This window comes from Heptranchias perlo, chromosome 1 (assembly GCF_035084215.1).
Source record: "Heptranchias perlo isolate sHepPer1 chromosome 1, sHepPer1.hap1, whole genome shotgun sequence".
Lineage (NCBI taxonomy): Eukaryota > Metazoa > Chordata > Chondrichthyes > Hexanchiformes > Hexanchidae > Heptranchias > Heptranchias perlo.
In genome coordinates, this window is record NC_090325.1 from 3,889,428 (window position 1) to 3,905,863 (window position 16,436).

A 16,436-nucleotide genomic window follows, 5' to 3' on the forward strand; every position below is an offset into this window, starting at 1 on the left:
CCTCTGGGGTAGAGAATTCCAAAGATTCACAACCCTCTGAGTGAAGAAATTCCTCCTCATCTTAGTCTTAAATGGCCAACTTCTTACCCTGTGACTATGCCCCCTCATTCTAGACTCTCCAGTCAAGGGAAACAACCTCTCAGCACCTACCCTCAGAATCTTATATGTTTCAATGAGATCACCTCTCATTCGTCTAAACTCCAGAGAGTATAGGCCCATTCTACTCAATGTCTCTTCATAGGACAACCCTCTCATCCCAGGAATTAATCTAGTGAACCTTTGTTGCACCCCCCCTAAGGCAAGTATATCCTTCCTTAGATAAGGAGACCAAAACTGTACACAGTACTCCAGGTGTGGTCTCACCAAAGCCCTGTACAATTGCAGCAAGACTTCCTTACTCTTATACTCCAACCCCCTTGCAATAAAGGCTAACATACCATTTGCTTTCCTAATTCCTTGCTGTACCTGCATGCTAACTTTTTGTGTTTCTTGTACGAGGACACCCAAGTCTCTCTGGACACCAACATTTAATAGTTTCTCACCATTTAAGAAATATTCTGTTTCTCTATTCTTCCTATCAAAGTGAATAACCTCACATTTCCCCACATTATACTCCATCTGCCACCTTCTTGCCCACTCACTTAACCTGTCTATATCCCTTTGCAGACTCTTTGTGCTCTCCTCACAGCTTACTCTCCCACCTGGCTTTGTATTGTCAGCAAACTTGGATACATTACACTCGGTCCCTTCATCTAAGTCATTAATATAGATTGTAAATAGCTGAGGCCCAAGCACTGATCCTTGCGGTACCCCACTAGTTACAGCCTGCCAACCTGAAAATGACCCGTTTATCCTGGTTGTTCTGGTATCATCCTAGTAAATCTTTTTTGCATCTTCTCCAGTGCGTCTATATTCTTTTTATGTACAGATACAGTAGCGGAATGGTTACATTACCGGACTAGTATTCCAGAGGCCTGGACTAATAATTTAGGAGACATGAGTTCAAATCCCACCACAGCAGCTGGGGAATTTAAATTCAGTTAATTAAAAATAAAATACTAGTATCAGTAATGGTGGCCATGAAACTACCGGATTGTCATAAAAACCCAACTGATTCACTAATGTCCTTTAGGGAAGGAAACCTGCCGTCCTTACCCGGTCTGGCCTATATGTGACTCCAGACCCACAGCAATGTGGTTGATTCTTAAATCGCCCTCTGAAATGGCCCAGCAAGTCACTCAGTTGTACAATCTCGCTACAAAGTTTAAGGCGGCGGCTCACCACCGCCTTTTCAAGGACAATTAGGGATGGGCAATAAATACTGGCCTCGCCATCCCATGAATAAATTTTAAAAAATATGGAGACCAGAACTGTTCACAATACTCTAAGTGTGGTCTAACCAAGGTCCTATATAAGTTTAACATAACTTCCCTGCTTTTCAATTCTGTCCCTCTAGAAATGAACCCCAGTGCTTGGTTTGCTTTTTTTATGGCCTTATTAACCTGTGTCGTTACTTTAAGTGATTTGTGTATCTGTACCCCAGATCCCTCTGCTCCTCCACCCCATTTAGACTCTTATTATCCAATCAGTATGTGGCCTCCTTATTCTTCCTAACAAAATGTACCACCTCACACTTATCTATATTAAAATTCATTTGCCAATTACACCCCCATTCTGCAAGTTTATTATTGTCTTCCTGTATTTTGTCGCAGTCCTCCTCGGTATTAACTACACACACCAATTTGATGTCGTCTGCAAATTTTGAAATTGTACTTCTGATCCCCAAGTCCCAATCGTTTATATAAATGGTGAACAACAGTGGTCCCAGCACCGATCCCTGTGGAACACCACTTCCCATCTTTTGCCAGTCTGAGTAACTTGTCGTAAAAAGTGGTAATATTAATTGAATTAATATTAATTAGAAGAAAATGAATGTCGAGGCCTCCTGCCTCGTTTAAGAATCCCGACTGGAGCGAGCTTGGCCCCTGCTTGGCCTCTGCAATATCCAGTTTAGCCGGGGAGAGGGGAGGGGACCTGAATCATGCATTAGGTCTCTTCATTCACATGTGTAAGGGGCCGAACGCCTGTTTGAGGCCCCCCCTCCACCTCCACCCACCTCTGCCATGAACAGCCAGCCCGGCGCTCAGGAAAACGAGGTCGAAGTGCGGCCTGACGAGCGGTCCTTAAAGGGACCACTGCAGGCCTCCACCAACAGGGTGAGTTCCTCCCAACTCCACATTAAAACCATTGGCTGCTGCTTGCCTCCCCTCCCCCACCATCACATCGCTATCTCGTCCCCCCCACCCCCCTTCCTTTCTCTTGGGTTGGGGTTTTTTACGACAAATCGACAGTTTCATGGTCACTTTTACTGAAATCAGCTTTGATATTTCCAGATTTACAAACGGAATACAAATTCTCAGACTGCCCAAGGTGGGATTTGAACTCACGTTCTCTGGATTACTAATCCAGTAACGTTAACACTACAGTGTAATAACTTTGGTAACATTTTCTATAAGCTCTGCACTTCCATGGCCACGCAGCACGGCTGAAACATCTGCTACAGATGTGTTGCAGATGAGTGCAGCTGAGTGCAGCTCCAACAACACTCAAGAAGCTCGACACCATCCAGGACAAAGCAGCCCGCTTGATTGGCACCCCATCCACCACCCTAAACATTCACTCCCTTCACCACCGGCGCACAGTGGCTGCAGTGTGTACCATCCACAGGATGCACTGCAGCAACTCGCCAAGGCTTCTTCGACAGCACCTCCCAAACCCGCGACCTCTACCACCTAGAAGGACAAGGGCAGCAGGTACATGGGAACAACACCACCTGCACGTTCCCCTCCAAGTCACACACCATCCCGACTTGGAAATATATCGCCGTTCCTTCATCGTCGCTGGGTCAAAATCCTGGAACTCCCTTCCTAACAGCACTGTGGGAGAACCTTCACCACATGGACTGCAGCGGTTCAAGAAGGCGGCTCACCACCACCTTCTCAAGGGCAATTAGGGATCGGCAATAAATGCCGGCCTCGCCAGTGACGCCCACATCCCGTGAACGAAGAATAAAAAAAATGTAGATTTCTGAACCCAACTTGTAGTGATTGGGTGGGGAAGAGCCTTCTGTTCTGGCTGGTCTGTAGGTGAATGTTGGGTGATGTGATCGGGAGCCCCCCCCCTCTCCTCACCCCACCCCCGCCTTCCTGTTTCCAATACCTGATGTGCGTAACTCTCAGCCAGCTGTCGGAGGTCTTGTTCCAGCTCCAGATGTTGCCTGAGCTCCTGGTATTCTTGAGTCACCAATGAGGAGACTGAGGCAAAAAGAAAAGTGGCAAAAGTTACCCTAGTTACTGCTGCAGGGCTGTAGGGAGAGAGCAGGGGAGTGAGACTAATTGGATAGCTCTTTCAAAGAACCAGCACAGGCATAATGGGCCGAATGGCCTCCTTATGTGCTGTAACGATTCTACGATTCTATGAAATTGGATAGCTCTTTCAAGCACAGCTCACTTCACATAGTATGAATTCACTAGATTTACTCTGAAGTGTCAAGGTAGAGAGAGAGAGTGAGAGAAAGAGAGAGACAGACAGACAAAGAGAGAGAGAGTGAGAGACAGACAGACAGAGAGAGACAGACCGAGAGAGAGAGAAAGAGAGCGAGAGACACAGAGAAAGAGAGAGAGCGACAGAGAGAGACAGGCAGACAGAGAGAGACATACAGAGAGGGAGATAGTGAGATGGAGACAGAGACAGAGAGACAGACAGAGACAGAGAGACAGAGCGAGAGAGAGACAGAGAGAGAGAGACAGAGACAGAGTGAGAGACACAGAGAAAGAGAGAGAGCGACAGAGAGAGACAGGAAGGCAGAGAGTCAGACAGAGAGAGAGAGAGAGGGAGACAGAATCAGAGAGACAGGCAGAGACAGACAGATAGACAGAGAGAGAGACAGAAAGTCAGGCAGACAAAGAGGGAGACAGAGACAGAAAAAGAGGCTGACAAACAGAGAAAGGCAGACAGAGATACAGAGACAGAGACAGAGAGACAGACAGGCAGAGACAGAGAGACAGACAGACAGACAGAGAAAGAGAGAGAGAGGGAGAGACAGACAGAGAGAAAGAGAGAGACACAGAAAGACAGAGATAAAGAGAGAGATAGACAGATAGAACAGAGACAGACAGAGACACAGAGAGAGATAGAGAGAGAGAGGGAGGGAGAGGGAGATAGAGACAGAGAGAGAGAGAGAGAGACGGAAAGAGAGAGAGAGAGAGGGAGAGACAGACAGAGAGAAAGAGAGAGACACAGAGAGAGACAGAGAGAGAGAGGGAGATAGAGACAGAGAGAGAGAGAGGGAGACAGAGAGAGAGAGAGGGAGACGGAAAGAGAGAGACACAGATGAGCGACACAATTTCCTCAATGACCAATATCAAAGCCGCCCCTTACGGAGATAAAATGGCTCCAGTGAAGGCAATGTAAAGACTTTTAACCAATTCACCAATCCTCACCTCTGCTGAATCGTTGTAGACTCTTGTTCTGCTTGTCCAAGTCTTTCTGTAGGGCCACCTTCTCAGTGTGCTCTTTCTCCACCTACAAGACGTTATTGAGTGACCAATCAGAAAAGTTCTTTGCACCAAACACCAATAGAATTTTAGGGAAGAGGAAAAAGCCATTGGTCCAGTACTTAGAATACTTACTTTCTCCATTAATTCAGCCAATCGGCTTTCCATCTCTTCCACCTTGTTGGCCAGGTGTCTCTTGTCCCCCAGGAGTTCAATGATTCTTTCCTGAAATTCTGGTGTTACAACAATGGGTTTATGAGTGAAGGTAGAAGCAGTGTCCGTACTACACTCTGCGGGTTCTCGATCTCACCGATCATTCTAGAAGTACACACGGCCTAAACCCCCACTCAGTTCCCTGTCCTTTCCCGCTCATCCCCTCCTGTGTGCCTCCCTTGTCCCTTAAGATGCACAGCTCTCTCTCTCTCTCTCTCAACCTTTGCTCCTTCTTATCCCAGGAGTGCTAAACCCAACTGTAGCACTATGACCGCTGCATATCGAAGGTCAGCTCACCCCACACAGGCTGGGGAAGGGAACCTGCCACCTCCAGGCCAGTGTGGCTCAGCCCTACACCTGGAAGAGGTTATCCCCGAGGCCAGTGGCAATTACAGAGCTCCTCTGTATGAGGTTCCTTTTATTCATTCTTGGGGTGCGGACGTCACTGGCGAGGCCGGCATTTATTGCCCATCCTGAGTTGCCCCTTGAGAAGGTGGTGGTGGGCCTTCTTCTTGAACCGCTGCAGTCCGTGTTTATAGTGTTTTGATACAACTGAGTCTCTTGTTGGGCCACTTCTGAGGGCACTTCAGAGTCGACCACGTTGGTGTGGCGACTGGAGTCACCTATAGGCCCAGACCGGGTAAGGACGGCAGGTTTCCTTCCCTAAAGGACACTAGTGAACCAGTTGGGTTTTTAAGACAATCCGACAGCTTCACGGTCACTTTTACTGAGACCGGCTTTTTATTTCCTGATTTTTTTAAACAGAATTCAAATTCTCAAACTGCCCTGGTGGGATTTGAACTCATGTTCAAATAGAACTCACATAGAATTGCAGGGCAGTTATATTAAACTTGTATAGAACCTTGGTGAGAGCACTCTGCATAGTTCTGGTCTCCATATTACTAACAGGAAATAGAGGCACTGGAGAAGGTGCAGAAAAGATTTACTAGGATGATACCAGAACTGAGAGGTTATACCTATCAGGAAAGATTGAACAGACTGGGGCTCTTTTCTCTGGAAAAGAGAAGACTGAGGGGTGACCTGATAGAGGTCTTTAAGATAATGAAAGGGTTTAATAGGGTAGATGTGGAGAAGATGTTTCCACTTGTGGGGGAGACCAGGACTAGGGGGCCATAAATATAAGATAGTCACTAATAAATCCAATAGGGAATTCAGGAGCAACTTCTTTACCCAGAGAGTGGTGAGAATGTGGAACTCGCTCCCACAAGGAGTAGTTGGGATAAATAGAAAAGATGCATTTAAGGGGAAGCTGGATAAACACATGAGGGAGAAAGGAATAGAAGGATATGCTGATAGGGTTAGTTGAAGTAGGGAGGGAGGAGGCTCATGTGGAGCATAAACACTGGGATAGGCCAGTTGGGCCGAATGGCCTTTTTCTGTGCTGTTGATTCTATGTAATTCTATGTTCTCTGGGTCACTAGTATAGTATCACTACACCACCCTACCCATATTGTAAGGAGTAAGGAAATTAAAATCATAGGCCAAACTCTGAGCATCCAACAGACCTCAGCACCAACCAACCAACCCCGTCTCAAAGGACAAGGTTACAATGAGAGGAAGAACATTTAATTTTTGATAAAGGACACCTGGTGAAGGATCCCAATGCCTCAACTGTCAAATACACTGTGCGGCGTAGTACTGGACCATAACAGACCAGGAAGCTGCCAGGTTGGGTCCAGGTTTGGCTCTGGGTTGAAGCATTGTTACAAACACATCACAAACATTCGGGCTTTCACTGTTCGAACAACGCAGATTACGGGGCGATACGATAGGAGTGTCTAGAATGATGAAAGGACGGGACAGGGTAGATAGAAGGAGACTGTTTCCAGTAGTTGAGAGGTCGAGGGGCCAGAGATACAAGATTAAATGTGAGAGATTTAGAACAGAGAAACTTCTTCACACAGAGAGTTGTGGGGCTGTGGAATTCACCTCCAGGGTTAGTGGTTGAGACAGAAACTATATCAACATTAGAGATTAGATTGGAGAGGTGGATGAAGGAAAAGGGGAAGAAGGTGGGTAAATGTGATCAGGACCATGTGATCGTTTGGAGGGTAAAGGCCAACATGGACTGGTGGGGCCGAATGGCCTTTTTCTGCATTGTAACTCCTATGTTTTTCCATGTCCACAAATTGGAATCCAGTACTTGACTGATGAGATTGGATATGGGAGCCTGCACATGCGTCTAATTCTGGATCTCCGTTGAGTGAACTTGCTGACTCACCTTTGATCTGGAGCTGGTAGTGAGATGTGGGGTCGGGGGGTTCCTGGTCTTCGAGCCCCAGCTTGGTGATGTCCTCCGGCAGCGAGTCCCACACGGGCTGCAAGGCCAGGCTGAAGCGCTGGAACTTCTGATTCTCTTTGCTGAGCTGTCGACAGCAGCAAACAAACCATCAGTCATTCTGACATTCTCTCAGGGACACAGAAAACTCGCTGCACCCACCAGAACCCCCTCCAGCGGTGTACGGGAGAAGGAGCAGCCCCTCAACTTCTCCTCCTCGGATCATAGAATCACACAGTACAGGAGGAGGCCACTCGGCCCATCGTGCCTGTGCCAGCTCGTTGAAAGAGCTGTCCAATCAGTCCCACTCCCCTGCTCTTTCCCCGTATCCCTGTAAATTTTTCCTTTTCAAGTATTTATCCAATTCCCGTGAATTCCAGATCACCACAACTCACTGCACAAAAAAATTCTCCTCATCTCCCCCCTGGTGCTTTTGCCAATTATTTTAAATCTGTGTCCTCTGGTTACTGACCCTTTAGTCTATTATTTACTCTGTCAAAACCCCTCATAATTTTGAACACCTCTATTAAATCCCCCCTTAACCTTCTCTGCTCTAAGGAGAACAATCCCAGCTTCTCCAGTCTCTCCACATAACTGAAGTCCCTCATCCCTGGTATCATTCGAGTAAATCTCTTCTGCACCCTCTCTAAGGTCTTGACATCCTTCCTAAAGTGTGGTGCCCAGAATTGAACACAATACTCCAGCTGAGGCCTAACCAGTGTTTTATAAAGGTTTACCATAATTTCCTTGCTTTCTCAACCTGCCCTGCCATCTTCACTGATTTGTGTACATACACCTCCAGGTCTCTCTGTTCCTGCACCCCCTTTAAAATTGTACCATTTTGTTTGTATTGCCTCTCCTCATTCTTCCCACCAAAATGCATTTTTTCTTAAAGTCACATTTCACCTTAACAGCGAAAACCTCTGCGTTCTCCCGGCAAGCTCTCTCGATTTCCAGCTGTGCCTCGAGCTCGTCCAGCTGTGCGATGATCTGCATGGAGGCTGAAAGACAAGGAGCACTCATTGGGTGATGAGTCAGTCAGACCACAGGAAGGACATATTGGCCTTGGAGAGACTACAGCGACAGAATTACACTGGGCTTAACGGGTTAAACTATGAGCAGGGGTTGCATGACCTTGTATTCCCTTGTGTTTAGAAAGTTGAGGAGTGATTGAGGAGTTTAGAATTATCTTTCTCTTCATTCTCGGGATGTGGGCGTCGCTGGCAAGGCCGGCATTTATTGCCCATTCCTAGTTACTCTGAGAAAGTGGTGGTGAGCCGCCTTCTTGAACCACTGGTAGTGGTTTGATACAACTGAGTCTCTTGCTAGGCCTCTTCAGAAGGCAGTTAAGAGTCAACCATATTGGTGTAGGGACTGGAGTGACATAGAGGCCCAGACCGGGTAAGGACAGCAGGTTTCCTCCCATAAAGGACGTGAGTGAACCAGTTGGGTTTTTACGACAATCCGACAGTTTCGTGGTCACTTTAACCGAGACCAGATTTTAATTTTCAAATGAATTCCAATTCTCAAACTGCCCTGATGGGATTTGAACTCATGACCTCTGGATTATTAGGTCAGGAACAGAACACCACACAACTGTACCCATATAATGATAAAGGGATTTGATAGGGTCAATAGAGAGAAACTATTTCCTCTGGTGGGGGGAGTCCAGAACAAGGGGGCAGAACCTTAAAATTAGAGCTCGGCCGTTCAGGGGTGATGTCAGGAAGCATTTCTTCACACAAAGGGGAGTGGAAATCTGGAACTCTCTCCCCCAAAAAGGCTGATGCTGGGGGTCAATTGGACCTTTCAAGACGGAGATCGATAGATTTTTGTTGGGTAAGGGTAACACGGGATATGGAACAAAGACGGATATAGGAAATTAAGATAGAGATCAACCATGATCTGATTGACTGGCAGAGCAGGCTCGATGGGCTGAATGGCCTCCTCCTGTTCCTATGTAACAGGCTGGAGGGACTGAATGGCCTCCTCCTGTTGCTATGTAACAGGCTGGAGGGGCTGAATGGCCTCCTGTTCCGATGTAATAGGCTCGAGGGGCTGAATGGCCTCCTCCTGTTCCTATGACTGGAGGGTCCCCAGCTTAACCCCAGCTCTGTGATCTCAGGCCAGGCACCAACTGGGGTCCTACAATTGACCTCAGCACCCTGAGGCTATTGGGGGGGAGCGAGGGGAAGAATCAGCCTGAGTTTCCGTTCCTGACAACAGAGAAGTGTCTCCAATGGGTAATGCTCCTGCCAACGCTGATTTTCGAGGCTCACAAATGAAGGACAGACCCCCAGGGCCTGTGGAGCTCTACCCCAGCTGGAGTCAGTGGCTTCCAGGAGAGGATTGGAGAGAGGACTGGGGAGAGGATTGGGGACAGGATTGGGGAGAGGATCGGGGAGAGGATTGAGGAGAGGATTGGGGAGAGGATTGAGGAGAGGATTGGAGAGAGGATTGGGGAGAGGATTGGGGAGAGGATTGGGGAGAGGATTGGAGAGAGGATTGGGGAGAGGATTGGAGAGAGGATTGGAGAGAGGATTGGGGAGAGGATTGGAGAGAGGATTGGGGAGAGGATTGGAGAGAGGATTGGGGAGAGGATTGGAGAGAGGATTGGGGAGAGGATTGGGGGGAGGATTGGGGAGAGGATTGGGGAGAGGATTGGGGAGAGGATTGGGGAGTGGATTGGGGAGTGGATTGGGGACAGGATTGGGGAGAGGATTGGGGAGAGGATTGGAGAGAGGATTGGGGAGAGGATTGGAGAGAGGATTGGAGAGAGGATCGGAGAGAGGATCGGGGAGAGGATCGGGGAGAGGATCGGGGAGAGGATTGGAGAGAGGATCGGAGAGAGGATTGGGGAGAGGATTGGAGAGAGGATTGGAGAGAGGATCGGAGAGAGGATCGGAGAGAGGATCGGGGAGAGGATTGGGGAGAGGATTGGGGAGAGGATCGGAGAGAGGATTGGAGAGAGGATTGGGGAGAGGATTGGGGAGAGGATTGGGGAGAGGATTGGGGAGAGGATTGGGAAGAGGATTGGGGAGAGGATTGGAGAGAGGATTGGAGAGAGGATTGGGGAGAGGATTGGGGAGAGGATTGGAGAGAGGATTGGAGAGAGGATTGGGGAGAGGATTGGGGAGAGGATTGGGGAGAGGATTGGAGAGAGGATTGGAGAGAGGATTGGGGAGAGGATTGGGGAGAGGATTGGAGAGAGGATTGGGGAGAGGATTGGAGAGAGGGTTGGGGAGAGGATTGGGGAGAGGATTGGGGAGAGGATTGGGGAGAGGATTGGGGAGAGGATTGGAGAGAGGGTTGGGGAGAGGATTGGGGAGAGGATTGGAGAGAGGATTGGGAAGAGGATTGGGGAGAGGATTGGAGAGGATTGGGGAGAGGATTGGAGAGAGGATTGGGGAGAGGATCGGAGAGAGGATTGGAGAGAGGATTGGGGAGAGGATTGGGGAGAGGATTGGAGAGGATTGGGGAGAGGATTGGAGAGAGGATTGGAGAGAGGATCGGGGAGAGGATTGGAGAGAGGATTGGAGAGAGGATCGGGGAGAGGATTGGGGAGAGGATTGGGGAGAGGATTGGAGAGAGGATTGGGGAGAGGATTGGGGAGAGGATTGAGGAGAGGATTGGAGAGAGGATTGGGGAGAGGATTGGGGAGAGGATTGAGGAGAGGATTGGGGAGAGGATTGAGGAGAGGATTGGGGAGAGGATTGGAGAGAGGATTGGAGAGAGGATTGGGGAGTGGATTGGGGAGAGGATTGGAGAGAGGATTGGAGTGAGGATCGGAGAGAGGATCGGAGAGAGGATTGGGGAGAGGATTGGGGAGAGGATTGGGGAGAGGATTGGGGAGAGGATCGGAGAGAGGATCGGAGAGAGGATCGGGGAGAGGATCGGGGAGAGGATTGGGGAGAGGATTGGAGAGAGGATCGGAGAGAGGATTGGGGAGAGGATTGGGGAGAGGATCGGAGAGAGGATCGGAGAGAGGATTGGGGAGAGGATTGGGGAGAGGATTGGGGAGAGGATTGGAGAGAGGATTGGAGAGAGGATCGGAGAGAGGATTGGGGAGAGGATTGGGGAGAGGATCGGAGAGAGGATTGGGGAGAGGATTGGGGAGAGGATTGGAGAGAGGATCGGAGAGAGGATTGGGGAGAGGATTGGGGAGAGGATTGGGGAGAGGATTGGAGAGAGGATTGGAGAGAGGATCGGAGAGAGGATTGGGGAGAGGATTGGGGAGAGGATCGGAGAGAGGATCGGAGAGAGGATCGGGGAGAGGATCGGGGAGAGGATTGGGGAGAGGAATCGGGAGAGGATTGGGGAGAGGATCGGAGAGAGGATTGGAGAGAGGATTGGGGAGAGGATTGGGGAGAGGATTGGGGAGAGGATTGGAGAGAGGATTGGGGAGAGGATTGGGGAGAGGATTGGAGAGAGGATTGGGGAGAGGATTGGGGAGAGGATTGGAGAGAGGATTGGAGAGAGGATTGGGGAGAGGATTGGAGAGAGGATTGGGGAGAGGATCGGAGAGAGGATCGGGGAGAGGATGGGGGAGAGGATTGGGGAGAGGATTGGAGAGAGGATTGGGGAGAGGATTGGGGAGAGGATCGGAGAGAGGATCGGAGAGAGGATCGGAGAGAGGATCGGAGAGAGGATCGGGGAGAGGATTGGGGAGAGGATTGGGGAGAGGATTGGGGAGAGGATCGGAGAGAGGATTGGGGAGAGGATTGGGGAGAGGATTGGGGAGAGGATTGGGGAGAGGATTGGGGAGAGGATCGGAGAGAGGATTGGGGAGAGGATTGGGGAGAGGATTGGGGAGAGGATTGGAGAGAGGATTGGGGAGAGGATTGGAGAGAGGATTGGAGAGAGGATTGGGGAGAGGATTGGGGAGAGGATTGGGGAGTGGATTGGGGAGAGGATTGGAGAGAGGATTGGGGAGAGGATTGGAGAGAGGATTGGAGAGAGGATTGGGGAGAGGATTGGGGAGAGGATTGGAGAGAGGATTGGAGAGAGGATTGGGGAGAGGATTGGGGAGAGGATCGGAGAGAGGATTGGGGAGAGGATTGGGGAGAGGATTGGGGAGAGGATTGGGGAGAGGATTGGAGAGAGGATTGGGGAGAGGATTGGGGAGAGGATTGGAGAGAGGATTGGGGAGAGGATTGAGGAGAGGATTGGGGAGAGGATTGGAGAGAGGATTGGGGAGAGGATTGGGGAGTGGATTGGGGAGTGGATTGGGGACAGGATTGGGGAGAGGATTGGGGAGAGGATTGGGGAGAGGATTGGGGAGAGGATTGGAGAGAGGATTGGGGAGAGGATTGGGGAGAGGATTGGAGAGAGGATTGGGGAGAGGATTGGGGAGAGGATTGGGGAGAGGATTGGAGAGAGGATTGGGGAGAGGATCGGAGAGAGGATTGGAGAAAGGATCGGAGAGAGGATCGGGGAGAGGATTGAGGAGAGGATTGGGGAGTGGATTGGGGAGAGGATTGGGGAGAGGATTGAGGAGAGGATTGGGGAGAGGATTGGGGAGAGGATTGGAGAGAGGATTGGGGAGAGGATTGGGGAGAGGATTGGGGAGAGGATCGGAGAGAGGATTGGAGAGAGGATCGGAGAGAGGATTGGGGAGAGGATTGGGGAGAGGATTGGGGAGAGGATTGGGGAGAGGATTGGGGAGAGGATTGGAGAGAGGATTGGGGAGAGGATTGAGGAGAGGATTGGAGAGAGGATTGGGGAGAGGATTGGGGAGAGGATTGAGGAGAGGATTGGAGAAAGGATTGGGGAGAGGATTGGAGAGAGGATTGGGGAGAGGATTGAGGAGAGGATTGGGGAGAGGATTGGAGAGAGGATTGAGGAGAGGATTGGGGAGAGGATTGGGGAGAGGATTGGGGAGAGGATTGGGGAGAGGATTGGGGACAGGATTGGGGAGAGGATTGGGGAGAGGATTGGAGAGAGGATTGGAGAGAGGATTGGAGAGAGGATTGGGGAGAGGATTGGGGAGAGGATCGGGGAGAGGATCGGAGAGAGGATTGGAGAGAGGATTGGGGAGAGGATTGGGGAGAGGATTGGGGAGAGGATTGAGGAGAGGATTGGAGAGAGGATTGGGGAGAGGATTGGGGAGAGGATTGAGGAGAGGATTGGAGAAAGGATTGGGGAGAGGATTGGAGAGAGGATTGGGGAGAGGATTGAGGAGAGGATTGGGGAGAGGATTGGAGAGAGGATTGAGGAGAGGATTGGGGAGAGGATTGGGGAGAGGATTGGGGAGAGGATTGGGGAGAGGATTGGAGAGAGGATTGAGGAGAGGATTGGGGAGAGGATTGGGGAGAGGATTGGGGAGAGGATTGGGGAGAGGATTGGGGACAGGATTGGGGAGAGGATTGGGGAGAGGATTGGAGAGAGGATTGGAGAGAGGATTGGAGAGAGGATTGGGGAGAGGATTGGGGAGAGGATTGGAGAGAGGATTGGGAAGAGGATTGGGGAGAGGATTGGAGAGGATTGGGGAGAGGATTGGAGAGAGGATTGGGGAGAGGATTGGGGAGAGGATCGGAGAGAGGATTGGGGAGAGGATCGGAGAGAGGATTGGGGAGAGGATCGGAGAGAGGATTGGAGAGAGGATCGGAGAGAGGATTGGGGAGAGGATTGGGGAGAGGATTGGAGAGAGGATTGGGGAGAGGATTGGGGAGAGGATTGTAGAGAGGATTGGGGAGAGGATTGGGGAGAGGATCGGAGAGAGGATCGGAGAGAGGATCGGAGAGAGGATCGGAGAGAGGATTGGGGAGAGGATTGGGGAGAGGATTGGGGAGAGGATTGGGGAGAGGATTGGGGAGAGGATTGGGGAGAGGATTGAGGAGAGGATTGGGGAGAGGATGGGGGACAGGATTGGGGAGAGGATTGGAGAGAGGATTGGGAAGAGGATTGGGGAGAGGATTGGAGAGGATTGGGGAGAGGATTGGAGAGAGGATTGGGGAGAGGATTGGGGAGAGGATCGGAGAGAGGATTGGGGAGAGGATCGGAGAGAGGATTGGGGAGAGGATCGGAGAGAGGATTGGAGAGAGGATCGGAGAGAGGATTGGGGAGAGGATTGGGGAGAGGATTGGAGAGAGGATTGGGGAGAGGATTGGGGAGAGGATTGTAGAGAGGATTGGGGAGAGGATTGGGGAGAGGATCGGAGAGAGGATCGGAGAGAGGATCGGAGAGAGGATCGGAGAGAGGATTGGGGAGAGGATTGGGGAGAGGATTGGGGAGAGGATTGGGGAGAGGATTGGGGAGAGGATTGAGGAGAGGATTGGGGAGAGGATTGGGGAGAGGATTGGGGAGTGGATTGGGGACAGGATTGGGGAGAGGACTGGGGAGAGGATTGGAGAGAGGATTGGGGAGAGGATTGGAGAGAGGATTGGGGAGAGGATTGAGGAGAGGATTGGGGAGAGGATTGGAGAGAGGATTGGGGAGAGGATTGAGGAGAGGATTGGGGAGAGGATTGGAGAGAGGATCGGAGAGAGGATCGGGGAGAGGATCGGGGAGAGGATCGGGGAGAGGATCGGAGAGAGGATCGGGGAGAGGATTGAGGAGAGGATTGGGGAGAGGATTGGAGAGAGGATTGGGGAGAGGATTGGGGAGAGGATTGGAGAGAGGATTGGGGAGAGCATTGGGGAGAGGATTGGAGAGAGGATTGGAGAGGATTGGGGAGAAGATTGGAGAGAGGATTGGGGAGAGGATTGGAGAGAGGATCGGAGAGAGGATCTGGGAGAGGATGGGGGAGAGGATTGGGGAGAGGATTGGAGAGAGGATTGGGGAGAGGATTGGGGAGAGGATTGGGGAGAGGATCGGAGAGAGGATCGGAGAGAGGATTGGGGAGAGGATTGGAGAGAGGATTGGAGAGAAGATTGGAGAGAGGATCGGGGAGAGGATCGGGGAGAGGATCGGAGAGAGGATCGGAGAGAGGATCGGAGAGAGGATTGAGGAGAGGATTGGGGAGAGGATTGGAGAGAGGATTGGGGAGAGGATTGGGGAGAGGATTGGGGAGAGGATTGGAGAGAGGATTGGGGAGAGGATTGGAGAGAGAATTGGAGAGAGGATTGGAGAGAGGATTGGAGAGAGGATTGGGTAGAGGATTGGGGAGAGGATTGGAGAGAGGATTGGGGAGAGGATTGGGGAGAGGATTGGGGAGAGGATTGGGGAGAGGATTGGAGAGAGGATTGGGGAGAGGATTGGGGAGAGGATTGGGGAGAGGATTGGGGAGAGGATTGGGGAGAGGATTGGAGAGAGGATTGGAGAGAGGATTGGGGAGAGGATTGGAGAGAGGATTGGGGAGAGGATTGGGGAGAGGATTGGAGAGAGGATTGGGGAGAGGATTGGGGAGAGGATTGGGGAGAGGATTGGGGAGAGGATTGGGGAGAGGATTGGGGAGAGGATCGGAGAGAGGATCGGAGAGAGGATTGGGGAGAGGATTGGAGAGAGGATTGGAGAGAAGATTGGAGAGAGGATCGGAGAGAGGATAGGGGAGAGGATTGGGGAGTGCATTGGGGAGTGGATTGGGGACAGGATTGGGGAGAGGATTGGGGAGAGGATTGGAGAGAGGATTGGAGAGAGGATCGGAGAGAGGATCGGAGAGAGGATCGGGGAGAGGATTGGGGAGAGGATCGGGGAGAGGATCGGAGAGAGGATCGGAGAGAGGATCGGAGAGAGGATTGAGGAGAGGATTGGGGAGAGGATTGGAGAGAGGATTGGGGAGAGGATTGGGGAGAGGATTGGGGAGAGGATTGGGGAGAGGATTGGAGAGAGGATTGGGGAGAGGATTGGGGAGAGGATTGGGGAGAGGATTGGGGAGAGGATTGGGGAGAGGATTGGGGAGAGGATTGGAGAGAGGATTGGAGAGAGGATTGGGGAGAGGATTGGAGAGAGGATTGGGGAGAGGATTGGGGAGAGGATTGGGGAGAGGATCGGAGAGAGGATTGGAGAGAGGATTGGAGAGAGGATTGGGGAGAGGATTGGAGAGAGGATTGGGAAGTGGATTGGGGAGAGGATTGGAGAGGATTGGGGAGAAGATTGGAGAGAGGATCGGAGAGAGGATTGGAGAGAGGATTGGGGAGAGGATTGGAGAGAGGATTGGGGAGAGGATTGGAGAGAGGATTGGGGAGAGGATTGGAGAGAGGATTGGGGAGAGGATTGGGGAGAGGATTGGAGAGAGGATTGGGAAGAGGATTGGGGAGAGGATTGGAGAGAGGATTGGGGAGAGGATTGGAGAGAGGATTGGGGAGAGGATTGGGGAGAGGATTGGAGAGAGGATTGGGAAGAGGATTGGGGAGAGGATTGGAGAGGATTGGGGAGAGGATCGGAGAGAGGATTGGGGAGAGGATCGGAGAGAGGATTGGAGAGAGGAT

The 16,436-nt window shown here is 51.1% G+C and overlaps 1 protein-coding gene across 1 annotated transcript in view; it reads right to left on the reverse strand.

Annotated features, from left to right (window-relative positions):
- shtn2 (shootin 2) overlaps window positions 1-16,436 on the reverse strand; it is a 60,531-nt gene that overhangs the window by 24,608 nt on the left and 19,487 nt on the right. Inside the window, exons 3-7 of the mRNA XM_067977308.1 lie at window positions 7,975-8,069; window positions 7,012-7,156; window positions 4,692-4,789; window positions 4,503-4,584; window positions 3,220-3,314 (exon numbers count right to left, since the gene is read on the reverse strand). Of these exons, the coding sequence (XP_067833409.1) occupies window positions 3,220-3,314; window positions 4,503-4,584; window positions 4,692-4,789; window positions 7,012-7,156; window positions 7,975-8,069 (515 nt within the window). The remainder of the gene's footprint in view (window positions 1-3,219; window positions 3,315-4,502; window positions 4,585-4,691; window positions 4,790-7,011; window positions 7,157-7,974; window positions 8,070-16,436) is intronic.